Here is a 13,276-nt window from a genome sequence, read left to right on the forward strand (position 1 = left end):
GTCGCCTCCACTTCCGCCCATTCTGGGGCGGGGCTCGCTCCACGGCTTCTCGCTGCACTTCCGGTCTGCCCCGCCGCGGCCGTGGCTCCAAGATGATGGAGACCGAGCGACTCGGTGAGGGGGAGGGGGTGGAACGAAGGAGTAGTCAGGGGGTGACCCTTGACCTCTGACCTCTGACCTTCCCTCTGTAGTGCTACCTCCTCCAGATCCCCTGGATCTGCCCCTTCGGCCGGTGGAGCTGGGATGCACGGGGCGCTGGGAGCTGCTGAATGTGCCTGGGGCACCAGAGAGCACCGTGAGTGAATGTTGACCCTAACATTGAGCTTCAAACCTTCTCAGTTCTCCTTACTGTTGGACTCTAGCGTAACCTTATTCTTCTGTTTCTGGACTCCTGTCATCTGGGCCTGCCTTGTGCCGAACAGACCCCAGCCCAGTGGACCAGCTATGGGTCAGAGCTCATGTGAAGACAGAGCAGGGAGTGCTGGGGATACCTGCGCTCTGAGAATTACTCTTTCAAATGTGTCTTTTTTCTCTGTAGTCACCTTCTGTCTCCAAGCACCAAGGCACTGGTTGATGGCTAGCCTTTGAGGCCCTGACTCATCCTTAGTTCTGGGCCCTCTTTCCCTAAGAATAGTGATTCTCAAATTTAAGTGTACCTTGTAATTAGTGGTGGGGATTTTTAAAAATACAAATTCCTAAGCCTAATCCCAGAGATTGTGAAATTATTGTATTTTGTGTTGTATTGTAATGTATCAGTAATTGTTGTTGCCGGTAAATCAGTAGCAGGTAGTTTACCCTGGAAGACAGGATGATCTTTGGAAGATATTGTTTCTGCTTGATTGTCCTATTTGGTCTGGAATGTCTGTTGCTTCTGATTTGAACCAAATTCCATCACTTTCTTTTTTTGTCTGAGTCTTATGCTCTATCTTTACCTAATGTCTCTCATCTTATCCTTTACCAGCTTCCCCACGGCCTCCCTCCGTGTGCCCCAGATCTGCAGCAGGAAGCAGAGCAGCTGTTTTTGTCATCTCCAGCCTGGTTGCCTCTGCATGGTGTGGAGCACTCCGCCCGGTGAGGAGTCTGGACTAGGGAGGTAGGCCCCTGAAGAAAACTGGCACAGGAAAGAAGGAACACCTGAAAATTATTTTCCTTTTCTGCAGAAAATGGCAGAGGAAAATGGATCCCTGGTCACTCTTGGCCACACAGGGGGCCCCAGTGCCCTCCGACCTTCAGGCCCAGAGACACCCAACCACAGGCCAGATTCTGGGCTACAAAGAGGTAAGAGGTCAGAGACCACAAGAAGCAGAGTTGGGAAGGGATCAGAGGCAATCTCAGCCTCACTGGGGCTGTGGTCTTTTGCCTCAGGTCCTGTTGGAGAATACGAACCTATCGGCCACCACCTCCTTGTCTCTTCGCCGGCCCCCAGGGCCCATCTCCCAGTCCCTGTGGGGGAATCCAACACAGTACCCTTTCTGGCCAGGTGACTTTTATGGAAATGGAATGGTAGGGGAGAGTGCCCTCAGTCTTCAGGAAGGGTTCCCCACCCATCTTGTAACTACCACCCCCGCACCCCATGAATACCTATTTGTCCACCCTCTCCCTAGGTGGAATGGATGAGCCCACCATAACAGATCTGAGCACTCGGGAGGAGGCTGAGGAGGAGATAGACTTTGAGCAAGGTGAGGTGGTGCGGGCATGGACCCTTGGGAGTGGGGCTGTGAGTCTGGGCCCTGGCGAAGAGGGGCCCCAGCCTATCATAGTGCTGCTCCTTGCCCTTCTGTGCCTTTGAGACAATTAGGAAGAGGTATCCTTGTCATAACAGTCTTTACTGTCACCTGTCAGAAAGTTGTCCTAAGTATTCCATTTGCAACGTCTGTGCTGTGAATGGCATCCTGTAGGTTTGAGTAACGTGTGACTTGTGTGACTCTGTGTAGTAGTGGTGATTCTGTCTGTCCTCGTCCTTCAGATCTTCTTAGTGTTCCGCCTGGCTTCAAAAAAGGTGTGGACTTTACACCAAAGGGTGAGTTTTAACTTTGAGATGGGGCATAGATGTGGTGCCCTTCTCCTGTAGAACAGAGATGGATATGACCAGGTTCCCCTTTTTTCCTTGCTCCTCAGATCACCCAGCTCCAGCTTCTGGCTTGCTCAGTCTCAGCCGTTTGCTGGAGCCTCTGGATTTGGGTGGGGGAGACGAGGATGAAACTGAGGCAGTGGGACAGCCAGGAATTCCCAGAGGGGACACTATGGCTGCCTCCCCCTGCAGTGCTTCCATGGCCCGAGCAAGCAGCTTAGAGGACCTAGTGTTGAAGGTTGGTGGTTCTGGGCAGTTGAGGCAGGAAAGAAGGGGCCTTACTGGGGGGCTGAGGGTGAGGTGGGGTGGCTGGGTTGGTTGGGTCTAAGAGGAAGACTGGAGCATCTTTTGGGAGGGGTGGTAATGGAGAGCTATTTGACTGTATCTTTATCACTCTTATCAACGGCTTTTGCAGGAAACATCCACAGCTGTATCCCCTCCGGAGCCCCCCAAACCCCTGCCTCAGGAGCAGTGGGTGATTCCTGTGGATGTCACCTCCCCCGTTGGTGATTTCTACCGCCTCATTCCCCAGCCGGCCTTCCAGGTGGGCTGGCCTGGTCCTCACATCCTCCCCTACCTCTTTCCCACTGTTCACCTCATTTCCTCTGCCAGCCCAGGCCAGATGCCTTCTAGGTCCTTCTTCGACCTCAGTCCTGGCCTTTCTTCACTCTGGCATGCCACTGCCACCTTGCACGCCCCAGGAGTAGGAGGCAGGAGGGCCCCTTTCCCTTCTCTAGCTGCCATCTGTTTCTCTCTCCCACAGTGGGCATTTGAGCCGGATGTGTTCCAGAAGCAGGCCATCCTGCACTTGGAGCGGCACGACTCTGTCTTCGTTGCGGCTCACACATCTGCAGGGAAGACGGTTGTGGCTGAATATGCCATTGCCCTTGCCCAGAAACACATGACTCGGTATAGGTCCCCTCCCCAGCCTCCCCTTTCACCAGCTGGTTCTGGCTTCTCCCACACCCTTTCTGCTTGTTATCTCTTCCCCGCCCCTCCCTCCTCGTTGAGATGAGAGGTTTGGGGAGAAACGGAGACAGGACTAGAGTGAAGCAGGAGGGTGTGGTGGGGAGAGCGGTTAGAAGACCCGCGTCAGGTTCGGAAGGGGTTGGGCTACAGAGTTTCTGTGGGGTTGTGTCGTGAAGGAGAATGTGAAGGCAGTTTGGGGAAGATCGGGGACACGTGGGCTCTGGCATGCCTCTGGGAGGGCGCAGGGTGGAAGAGGCGGTGCTGCCCAGGAGGCTGTGGGGGTGCTGACCGGCTGACTTCATGTCCTCTTCCCAGCACCATTTACACATCGCCCATCAAGGCCCTGAGCAACCAGAAGTTCCGAGACTTTCGAAACACATTCGGGGATGTGGGATTGCTCACTGGGGATGTGCAGCTGCACCCAGAGGCCTCCTGCCTCATTATGACAACAGAGATCCTTCGGTGAGAGATAGGCACTCAACACGGGTGGATTTTTGGTCAGGAAGGTGAGGGTGCTCCGGACAGCATGTTCACTGAGAACAGGGTGGAGTCAGGAGCCCCTGGGGAGTCAGCCTGTGGCCTCTTCTTCCCAGCTCCATGCTGTACAGTGGCTCAGATGTCATCCGGGACCTGGAGTGGGTCATCTTTGATGAGGTTCACTACATCAATGATGCTGAGGTAGGAGGCACGGGGGCCCCAGGCTCTAGTAGTCCTCTCCTTTGGGCCTAGATTACACACCCTTGTGGACCTTACTGCCTTCTTTGCCCCCCAAATGGAACCCTGTGCGCGTCCCTAGGGCAGAAGGGCAGCCCCCTCTGAGCTGCTGGTGAGTGGTGTTCTTTCTCTGGGCCCAGCGTGGGGTTGTGTGGGAGGAGGTGCTCATCATGCTCCCTGACCACGTCTCCATCATCCTTCTGAGTGCCACCGTCCCCAACGCCCTCGAGTTCGCCGACTGGATCGGGTGAGATGTGTGCCCTGGGAGGCTTGGGTGGATGGCACCATGGCCCTCCTTGGTTGGGGGAGAGGGTGAAGATGACCATAGCAAGGACAGTGGTCAGGTCTTGAGGGTGGAGAGAAGGAAGGGATGGGTTGGGCCATGTGTCCGACTCTAGTGGCTGCAGGACCCCACTTGGGTCCAGATCATTTTTGCACTGGGAGAGGGGATGATGGGACAGCCTTCCAGTCTATCTCCCAGAAAACATTGGGTGAAGCCAGAGGGGGAATGTGGTGGGGACGTGCATCCCTTCCTGCACTCTCGCCCCTGACCTGCTCTCTTCTCCCCACTCAGGCGACTGAAACGTCGCCAGATATATGTGATCAGCACTGTTGCACGCCCTGTTCCCCTGGAGCATTATCTCTTCACGGGGAACAGCCCCAAGACCCAGGGGGAGCTCTTTCTGTTGCTGGACTCCCGAGGTGCCTTCCACACAAAGGGGTAAGCTGGAGATGGGGCAGAGTCAGCACTGTGACCCCGGGTGTGACTGTGATCACCGACCCACCCCGTGTTCCAGGTACTATGCCGCTGTGGAGGCCAAGAAGGAGCGGATGAGCAAACACGCCCAGACCTTTGGGGCCAAGCAGCCCACGCATCAGGGGGGCCCCGCACAGGTGAGAACTGGCAGGCTTTGTACCTGCTACCACCTGTTTCAACTCTGTCCATTCTTTCTACGTTCTCCAGAGGTTTGGACTTGAGCTTTGAATACTGTCCAACTTGACATGGCTTCACCTCCCCTCGCTTTGGCCCTGACTAGTTCAAGGACTCAGCTTTCGCCCCTTTCTGCCCCCTTTTGCAGGACCGTGGTGTGTACCTGTCCCTTTTGGCCTCCCTCCGCACCCGCGCACAGCTGCCTGTGGTGGTGTTCACCTTCTCCCGGGGTCGCTGTGATGAGCAAGCTTCGGGCCTCAACTCCCTTGATCTCACCACAAGTTCAGAGAAGAGTGAGATTCACCTCTTCCTGCAGCGCTGCCTTGCCCGCCTCCGTGGCTCTGACCGCCAGCTGCCCCAGGTATGGATGGGGGTCTTGGAGACTGGTTGGGAGAGGATTCTCCACCACCTTCTTCCTGACCATGGGCCTTGGCTCCCTGCAGGTCCTGCACATGTCCGAACTTCTGCACCGCGGCCTGGGTGTGCACCACAGTGGCATCCTGCCTATTCTTAAAGAGATCGTGGAGATGCTCTTCAGTCGAGGCCTGGTCAAGGTACACACACTGGTAGAAGGGGGACTCCTCACCACTTGCTGCTCGCTCCAGGGCTGCCTGGAGGGTGGAGGGGCAAGGCTTTAGACAAGACAGTGTAGTGGCTAAGAACTTGGGCTCTGGGTCCAGACTGCCTGTGTGTGAATCCCCACTCCACTACTTACTCACTGTGGGACCTCAGGCAAATTCCTTCATCTTTCTGAGCTTTAGCTTTCCTGTCTTAAAATAGGGGTACACAAGATAGGTATGGCAGTATTCTGAAGAGAAACCCAAAAAGTTAGCAAGTGTCTGAAAAGTTAGTCATTAGAAAAACGCAATTTAAAATACTCAACAAGAAATGACTTTACAGCCACAAGACTGCTAACATTTAGGAAACTGGCGAATGCCAGGTGTTGCCAGATGTCGGAGATGTTAGGATTATAGGAATCCTCATATAGGTGTAGCGTGTCTGGAGGGCACCCTGGCATTCTTGAGGCAAAACTATGTATAATATACTCTTTGATCCTAAATTCTGTTTCTGGGTATATAATGCAAAGAAGTTCCTACCCTGGTCTGTGAGTGAAAATGTCCACTCTTCCTCCTTTTGTTGCCTATAATCTTGTGGTAGGGTGCTGGTGGCACCAAGGTGCCGTCACCAGAAGAGCGGTAGGGCATTGTCAGGGGCACGCCCCACATTGCTCTGCAGCCCCGGGCAACAGTGGATTTGGTATAACCACAGGCACTGGGATGGGTGTTGAAAACACTGTGGCAGAAAGAAAACATGAGATGCATGACTGCTGTTATGTTATTATTACTTTTCATTTGAATACAGTTGACACACACAGTTTTTCATTAATTTCGGATGTAAAACATGGTAATTCTTTTTCTGATTATACAGTAGACGTAAGTTTACCTGGTATGCTGTGCTTACCACAAGTGTAACTCCTGTCTGTCACTATCCATTGCTATTATTAGTATCATTGGCTATATTCCTTATGCTAAACATAAGGGTGCATGTATCATTTTAAAATTTTTTTAGTGGGTTGTGGGAGAGGGGCAGAGGGAGAGAGAATCTTAAGCAGGCTCCATGCCCAGCACAGAGCCCAACACAGGGCTGATAGGGCTTGATCTCACAACCCTGAGATCATGACCTGAGCCAAAATCGAGTTGGATGCTTAACCAACCGAGCTACCCAGGCACCCTATCATTTATTTCTTGACTTAGGGTATAACTGCCTTTAACGTGGATTATAAATTCATGCACTCAGAATAGGGTACAATCTGCAAGAATATAATCACACAGAAAGATACTCTACACTGGGATGATTGATGGTGGAGGGATGGGAGTGAGCTATGGGGGTTACAAGAAAAGAAGTAGAAGGGCGCCCGGGTGGCTCAGTCTGTTAAGCATCTGCCTTCAGCTCAGGTCATGATCCCAGGGTCCTGGGATCGAGCTGCATTGGGCTCCCTGCTCAGCGAGGAGCCTGCTTCTCCCTCTCCCTCTGCCTGCCGCACCCCCTGCTTATTCTCTCTCTGTCAAATAAATAAATGAATAAAATCTTAAAAAAACAAAGTAGATAGTTAAATAGATAAAACGAGGAAAATACAGTGCTTGCACTATGATTGGCCCTGAAAGTTAAATGAGATCCTGCGAGTTAACTGTCTGGGACTTAGCCTCGGCTACAAAGTAAGGTGCACTTGGCTAGGGTGGGGTGTGTATCGCACCACTTTGCTGAAGCTCTCTTCCCGCATTCCAGGTCTTGTTTGCCACAGAGACTTTTGCCATGGGTGTAAATATGCCTGCCCGAACAGTGGTGTTTGACTCCATGCGGAAGCATGATGGCTCCGCCTTCCGGGATCTGCTCCCTGGAGAGTACGTGCAGATGGCAGGCCGGGCGGGCCGGAGGGGCCTGGACCCCACCGGCACTGTCATCCTGCTCTGCAAGGGCCGTGTGCCTGAGATGGCAGACCTGCACCGCATGATGATGGTGAGCTGGGGTGGGATGGGCTGAGCTGGGAGGGCCCCAACTCCGGTTACTGGCCCAATTCTCTCTTCCAGCCCTCTTCTCCTCCCCTTTCTTTGCATAGTTGACCCTTGAACAGTGTAGGGTTAGGGGCACTGACCTCCTGCACAATCAGATAGCCACGTACAACTTCTGACTCCTGGAAAACTTAACTACTAATAGAGTATACTGTTGGCCTGAAGTCTTACTGGTAACAGACGATCAACACCTATATGTATGTTACACGTATTACGTGTTGTGTTCTTACAGTAAGCCAACAGATAAGAAAATGTTATGAAGGCACTTATAAGAAAGAAAATACTTAAAGGACTATACAATATTTACTGAAAGAAGTCCATGCATAAGTGAACCCATGAAGTTCAAACCCATGGTGTTCGAGGGTCATCTGTACTTTTTTCTTTTGCCTGGGAGAAATCAAGGTCAGAGTGAGCAGATCTGAGGATTAGACTATCATCTCTAATCTATTGTCAGTGTGAAGACAGAGCCAGGTAGGACCTTTGAGAGTCTCTTTAGTTTTCTTCCCTTATTTTGCAGAGGTGAGTAAGCGATTTGTCTAGGGTCCTATGGTTGCAGAGAGGGGAGGAGATCTGCTTGGAGTAGAACTGGTCCCTAAGGGGCTGGCTGGGGGGCAGCTGGTCCCCAGCCCCCACCCCCGCTCCGTCTCACTGGGTTCTCTGACCCGGCCCAGGGAAAGCCATCACAGCTGCAGTCCCAGTTCCGACTCACATATACCATGATCCTGAACCTGCTGCGGGTGGATGCCCTCAGGGTGGAGGACATGATGAAGAGGAGCTTCTCCGAGTTTCCTTCCCGCAAGGACAGCAAGGTGAGGAGGTTGGGATGACCAGTATACTGTGCAGGCAGTTGGGACAAGGGAAGCCGGGCTGGGAAGGGACGGACATCTGGAGACCAGGGGGTGCAGGTGGGGAGGGTGGGACACTGGGGACTGTCCTTTCACACCTTCCCCCACTTCGGCCCAGGCCCATGAACAGGCTCTAGCTGAACTGACCAAGAGACTAGGGGCCTTGGAGGAACCTGACACGACTGGCCAATTGGTTGACCTGCCTGAGTATTACAGCTGGGGGGAGGAACTGACAGAGGCCCGGAGCCTGATCCAGGTGAGTGTTGTGGGGGTGATGGAGAAAGAGGGGAAGAGAATGCAACACTCTGGGTGCTCCTGAACCCAATCCCAGCCTAGTCTCTGTGTCTGTGATGCTTCCTTCTCTCTCCCCACTCTTTAGCAGCGCATCATGGAGTCTGTGAATGGGCTCAAGTCTCTCTCAGCGGGAAGGGTAGTGGTCGTGAAGAATCAGGGGTATCACAACACATTGGGTGTGATCCTGCAGGTGAGGGCAATGGAAACTCGGACCCCCGAGGGAGTTGAGGTGAATGGGGAAGGAGTTGGGTTGGGGGGAGGGAGGAAGGAACCTCAACCCCATCTTCCCCACTTGGCTGGGGGCAGTTGTAGTCACAATGGTATACTCTTAGGCGTTCTTGCTCTCCTTTCCTGTTGTTACCACTCTGTGCCTACCTCCTTGTCCCCTCCCGAAGACTGTTTTGACTTGGTTACCAGTCCATACTGGTGGGCTATGCAGTTGCTTCATGATCACTACCCGAGGGTGGGGATCTGCTCCCGATCTTTGATCTCCGCTCCTCATGTTGCCCTGGCCTGGCCTCCCCCATCTACCCTAGGTCTCCTCGAACTCCACCAGCAGGGTATTTACAACCCTGGTCTTGTGTGATAAGCCTGTGTCTGAGGACCCACAGGAGAGGGCACCAGCCACACCAGGTGTGCCCTACCCTGATGATCTTGTGGGATTCAAGCTGTTCCTGCCTGAAGGTGAACATGGGGCAGATGTCCGGGTTCCTGACAGCAGTGTGGGCTGCTTGCCTGGGTTCATGGTAATGTTTGGTCCTGCTCTCCCCTTTTCACAGGACCTTGTGACCACACAGTGGCCAAGCTCCAGCCAGAAGATGTGGCCGCCATCACCACCAAGGTTCTCCGGGTGAATGGGGAGAAGATCTTGGAGGACTTCAGCAGGAGGCAGCAACCAAAATTCAAGTCAGGGATGCTGGGGGGGATCCTTTTCCTGGGGAGGGACCATGTAACAGGGTATGGAGAGGTGTGGCTGGGGTGTAGGGGCTTCTGTGGAAGAAAAGACTCTGCTCTAGGTTTCAAGACTTTGCTCCTTCCTCAGGAAGGATCCTCCCATTGCAGCCGTGACCACTGCTGTGCAGGAACTGCTGCGTCTAGCTCAGGCCTACCCAGCGGGACCCCCTACCCTTGACCCTGTCAATGACCTGCAGCTCAAGGATGTATCAGTGGTGGAGGGGGGGCTCCGAGCCCGGAAGCTGGAGGAGCTGATCAGCGGTGCTCAGTGTGTGCACAGCCCCCGTTTCTCTGCCCAGGTAGGGTCCTGGATGCCAGCTCCCAAGCTGAGAGGTGGGGGTGGGGGGTGGGTTTCCCTCCTGGACCCCTGTACACTGGCCAGCCCCATCTCTGCCCTTGTCCTTGGTGCCCTCCTGCCCTGGGGCACGGGGAAGACTAACGTGCTTCCGCTGGTGGCTCTCTGCAGTACCTGAAGCTGCAGGAGCGTGTGCAGATACAGAAGGAGATGGAGCGACTACGCTTCCTGCTGTCGGATCAGTCACTGCTGCTGCTCCCAGAGTATCACCAGCGAGTAGAGGTCGGAGGGGCAGCAGTGGGGGGTGGGGGGCTAGTGAGGGAGAAGATAGCAGGCTCCCAACACCTACCATCTTTCTTCAGGTGCTCCGAACCCTGGGTTATGTAGACGAGATGGGCACGGTGAAGCTGGCAGGGCGGGTGGCTTGCGCCATGAGCAGCCATGAGCTGCTCCTCACTGAGCTCATGTTTGACAACGCTCTGAGTGCCCTGCGGCCGGAGGAGATTGCAGCCCTGCTCTCCGGCCTGGTCTGCCAGAGCCCTGGGGACCCAGGGGAGCAGCTCCCAAGCACCCTCAAACAGGTATGGGACACCCACCCCACTTCTCCCCCTTGGCTGTGGTGTTCCCAATTCCCATCCCTGGGTGTTCTCCAGGTGACGCCTCCAGCCCTGTTAAGTGCCCCTAAGAGCTGGGATGCTGCCTTCCTTGACCTGGGACTCCCCACTCCTGGAGAAGGAAGGCAGGGTCTGAGCCTCTCCTTCCCCATCTACAGGGAGTTGAACGTGTCCGGGCTGTGGCCAAGCGGATTGGTGAGGTCCAGGTGGCCTGTGGCTTGAACCAGACAGTGGAGGAATTTGTGGGGGAGCTGAATTTTGGGCTTGTCGAGGTTGTATACGAGTGGGCACGGGGCATGGTGAGTCACTGGGGTTTTGTGGGTGGCAGGTTGGGGAGAGGCTGCCCAGGTCTACCACATTCAGTCCTCACCCTGCTTCCCTCACAGCCCTTCTCCGAGCTGGCGGGGCTGTCGGGGACCCCTGAGGGCCTGGTGGTCCGCTGCATCCAGCGCCTGGCTGAGATGTGTCGCTCACTGAGGGGGGCAGCCCGCCTCGTAGGTGAGCCTGTGTTAGGTGCCAAGATGGAGACAGCAGCTACCCTGCTACGGAGGGACATCGTCTTTGCAGCCAGCCTGTACACTCAGTGAATGCCCTCTGTGTAAAAATGTAGTAATAAAACAGTAAGCCACCTGTGTGTACTGGAGGTGTTGGGCAGGGTCGACTCAGGCAAAAGACACAGCAAGAAGAACCACCTAGAAATTTGCTTTTATCTGAGCACGCAGAGACAGGACCAGCCCTTTCAAGGTCTCAGTCTTTGGGGGAAGGTGTCTTGGGGGCTGATGGGAGGTCCTGGGTCACGGCTTCCACGTACCACGTGGGCAGGAAGGTGTAGGGTGCGTCTTGATGTTTAGACACTGTGACTGGGCTGCCAGGCTCCCAGGAGAAGAGATAGACAAGCCTAGGGGGCACATGGAGTCACAAGTTGAGGGCTGGAGGAGAGCTCCGGGGACCCAGGGGGCAGGGACAGAGCTGGAAGACTCACCTGGGGTCATCCTGGACAACTGTGTTCTGGGCAAAGTTAAGGAAGGCAGCACAGAAGTTCATGCACACGGAGGGATTCCAGCCATCACGGTCATTCTAAAGAGGGCCGAGGAGGAGGGAGAAGATAGGTGGTGAGGGGCCGGGAGGGGAAGACAGACTGCAGCCGGGAACACTGGACCTGTGGCCCTGGTGTGGGGGATGCAGGTGGGAGCTGCGACACCGCTGCCTTACCCTGACGTACTCGAACATCTCCATGGTAGGAAAGGTCTTGAGGGAACAGACGAAACCCTCTGGGTTACGGAAGCCAGCAACGACGTTTGGGACCCCCAAAAGGAATGACTGAGCCCACCATTTTAGAAGCTTATGTCTGTCAGGAAAGGCAAGGGGTCAGTAGGACCTTTCCTCCACCCTCCAGCTTCTCTCAGGTCCCTTTTCCAGCTGTCTTGTTCTAGGCTCTCACCCTACCCAACCCCATTCTGAACCTGTAGAAGTTCCTCCAGTGGCCAGGCCTGTGCATCTCCTTGGAGGTCTTGAGCTCCACATAGCAGGCAGGGGGCTGTGTGCATGGGGCTCGGGGGTCCATGCAGTCTACCTCCCCTGAGAAGAGCAGACGGTGGTTTCCCAGGTGGCTGCGTAGCACAGAGCAGTAGGCCACATTGGTGTTAACCTCCCCGGAGGGATCCGGGAAGCTTCCAGGTTTGTCTGCACAAGGAGAGAAATGGCAACAAGGGTGGGGGCTTTCAATCTCCGGGGGAGAGCGTGTGGGCTACAGAGCAGGGGCAACTCTCACCTGCGCACATGTACTGCTCAAACTTGTACCCCATGTACATAAGCTCCCGGAGGAGGGGTGGCCGGGCAAGCCTCTGGGCCCGAGCTGCTGGTGTCTCTACTTCATTTAGGTACAGTGTCCCCTGGAAGCGGGAGGCTGCCAGCTGCCAGCCCTCCTGCTGCTCATACGGTGTTGTCAGCAATTTTGTCAGGTGCCCCCGCCATGTCACTATGGCCCCTGCCAGCCAGCCTGGACCCCTAAAGGGAGGAGTTAGAAGCATTAGCTCAGATGATTTCCCCAAAGAGCCTACGTTCTTTCTAAAGACTGAACTCACTCCAGCCTAGGGGGTAGGCGCAGATCTCTAGATCTGTGTGCTGTACATTGCTCACCCCTCCAGCTTGCCTCGGTGATCCAGGAGCCAGCGCAGCAGGTGGTCCAGCCCCTCTTGGAGCTCCTCATCCCTGGGTTGGTATCTATCAGGGTATCCATCTCTGAGGTCAAAACTGGGGCCTTGGTCATTGGTAGGGGGTGGGCTGTAGTAGCGCAAGGCTTGAGCATCTCCGTGGTACTGGCGTTGTGCATCCAGGGAGAAGCAGCCCAGTTCGGAAGGGCGCCCATAGAAAGGAAAGGGCCCAGAATAGAGGGTAGGGTCTGTGGGCAGCGAGGATGCTGGGCTGATGAGTTTGTTCCGAGGCTCAGCTACCTCTACATTCTCCGATTTTCTCTTGTTCTCTCTGCGATCCATGAGGTCCTAAGAACTGGAGGCTGGGAAGTTATCCTTTCACAGAGGAGCCCTGGAAAAGGGAGACTCTGGGTTAGGACTAGGCGAGCCTACTGATGGCCAGGCTCTGGCCCTGGACAAGGCCAGGTGCATATCCCACCTTTTCCCTTGCCCTATACCCCCGCCTCCAGATGCTCCAAACGCAGTGCGCTGAGGAAGACTGTCCGGGCTCAGAGCAAGGATCTGATTGTCCCAAAGCCCGCCAACCTCCGCGGAGCTAAAGCGACAAGGCAGGTACGTCCGGAAGACGGGGTGGCACGCAAAGGTGGTTTTCCGCCCTCCAAGACGCAATCATGCAGCGACAGTGGCTGGTAGACCCCTCAGCGGCGCCGGGCGGGGTGCGCTTCACCCCGCCGCCCACGCGTTCCGGGCCCTGAGAGCCGGCGGAGGGAGCCGATCCCGGCAGGCGTGCGGCGGTATTCCTCCCCCGCCGGCTGAAAAGGCAAGTTGACGCCTCTTCGGCCTCACGTCATCCTTCTTCCGCGGGG

At 55.2% G+C, this 13,276-nt stretch overlaps 2 protein-coding genes across 4 annotated transcripts; one reads left to right on the forward strand and one right to left on the reverse strand.

The window, feature by feature from the left end:
• Positions 1-63: 63 nt before the first annotated feature.
• LOC111152245 (Ski2 like RNA helicase) lies at positions 64-10,887 on the forward strand. 2 transcript variants are annotated; one of them, XM_022510685.1, is made up of 28 exons: positions 64-114; positions 192-295; positions 962-1,071; positions 1,161-1,278; positions 1,366-1,480; positions 1,605-1,679; positions 1,967-2,020; positions 2,119-2,309; positions 2,487-2,615; positions 2,835-2,980; positions 3,356-3,502; positions 3,634-3,718; positions 3,895-4,001; positions 4,329-4,475; positions 4,552-4,648; positions 4,834-5,046; positions 5,129-5,239; positions 6,972-7,202; positions 7,927-8,064; positions 8,219-8,356; positions 8,480-8,584; positions 8,931-9,078; positions 9,174-9,300; positions 9,437-9,647; positions 9,815-9,925; positions 10,006-10,224; positions 10,416-10,556; positions 10,644-10,887. In XM_022510685.1, the coding sequence occupies exons 1-28, from the start codon at positions 93-95 to the stop codon at positions 10,842-10,844; spliced, it is 3,741 nt and encodes a 1,246-aa protein (XP_022366393.1). In that variant the 5' UTR covers positions 64-92; the 3' UTR covers positions 10,845-10,887. The 2 variants fall into 2 exon arrangements, with proteins under 2 accessions (XP_022366393.1, XP_022366395.1); XM_022510687.1 differs by having other exon boundaries at positions 71-114; positions 8,483-8,584.
• Positions 10,888-10,943: 56 nt separating this feature from the next.
• LOC111152246 (decapping exoribonuclease) lies at positions 10,944-13,244 on the reverse strand. Of its 2 annotated transcripts, none has more exons than XM_022510689.1 (7): positions 12,908-13,244; positions 12,397-12,801; positions 12,029-12,264; positions 11,721-11,940; positions 11,470-11,605; positions 11,240-11,334; positions 10,944-11,155 (listed from the first exon to the last, which is right to left on the reverse strand). In XM_022510689.1, exons 2-7 carry the CDS (start codon positions 12,750-12,752, stop codon positions 11,005-11,007), a joined length of 1,194 nt encoding a protein of 397 aa, XP_022366397.1. In that variant the 5' UTR covers positions 12,753-12,801; positions 12,908-13,244; the 3' UTR covers positions 10,944-11,004. The 2 variants fall into 2 exon arrangements, with proteins under 2 accessions (XP_022366397.1, XP_022366396.1); XM_022510688.1 differs by having other exon boundaries at positions 12,889-13,244.
• Between the last annotated feature and the right edge of the window lie 32 nt (positions 13,245-13,276).

Source organism: Enhydra lutris, unplaced genomic scaffold (assembly GCF_002288905.1).
Source record: "Enhydra lutris kenyoni isolate GAN:26980312 unplaced genomic scaffold, ASM228890v2 scaffoldscaffold28, whole genome shotgun sequence".
Taxonomy (NCBI): domain Eukaryota; kingdom Metazoa; phylum Chordata; class Mammalia; order Carnivora; family Mustelidae; genus Enhydra; species Enhydra lutris.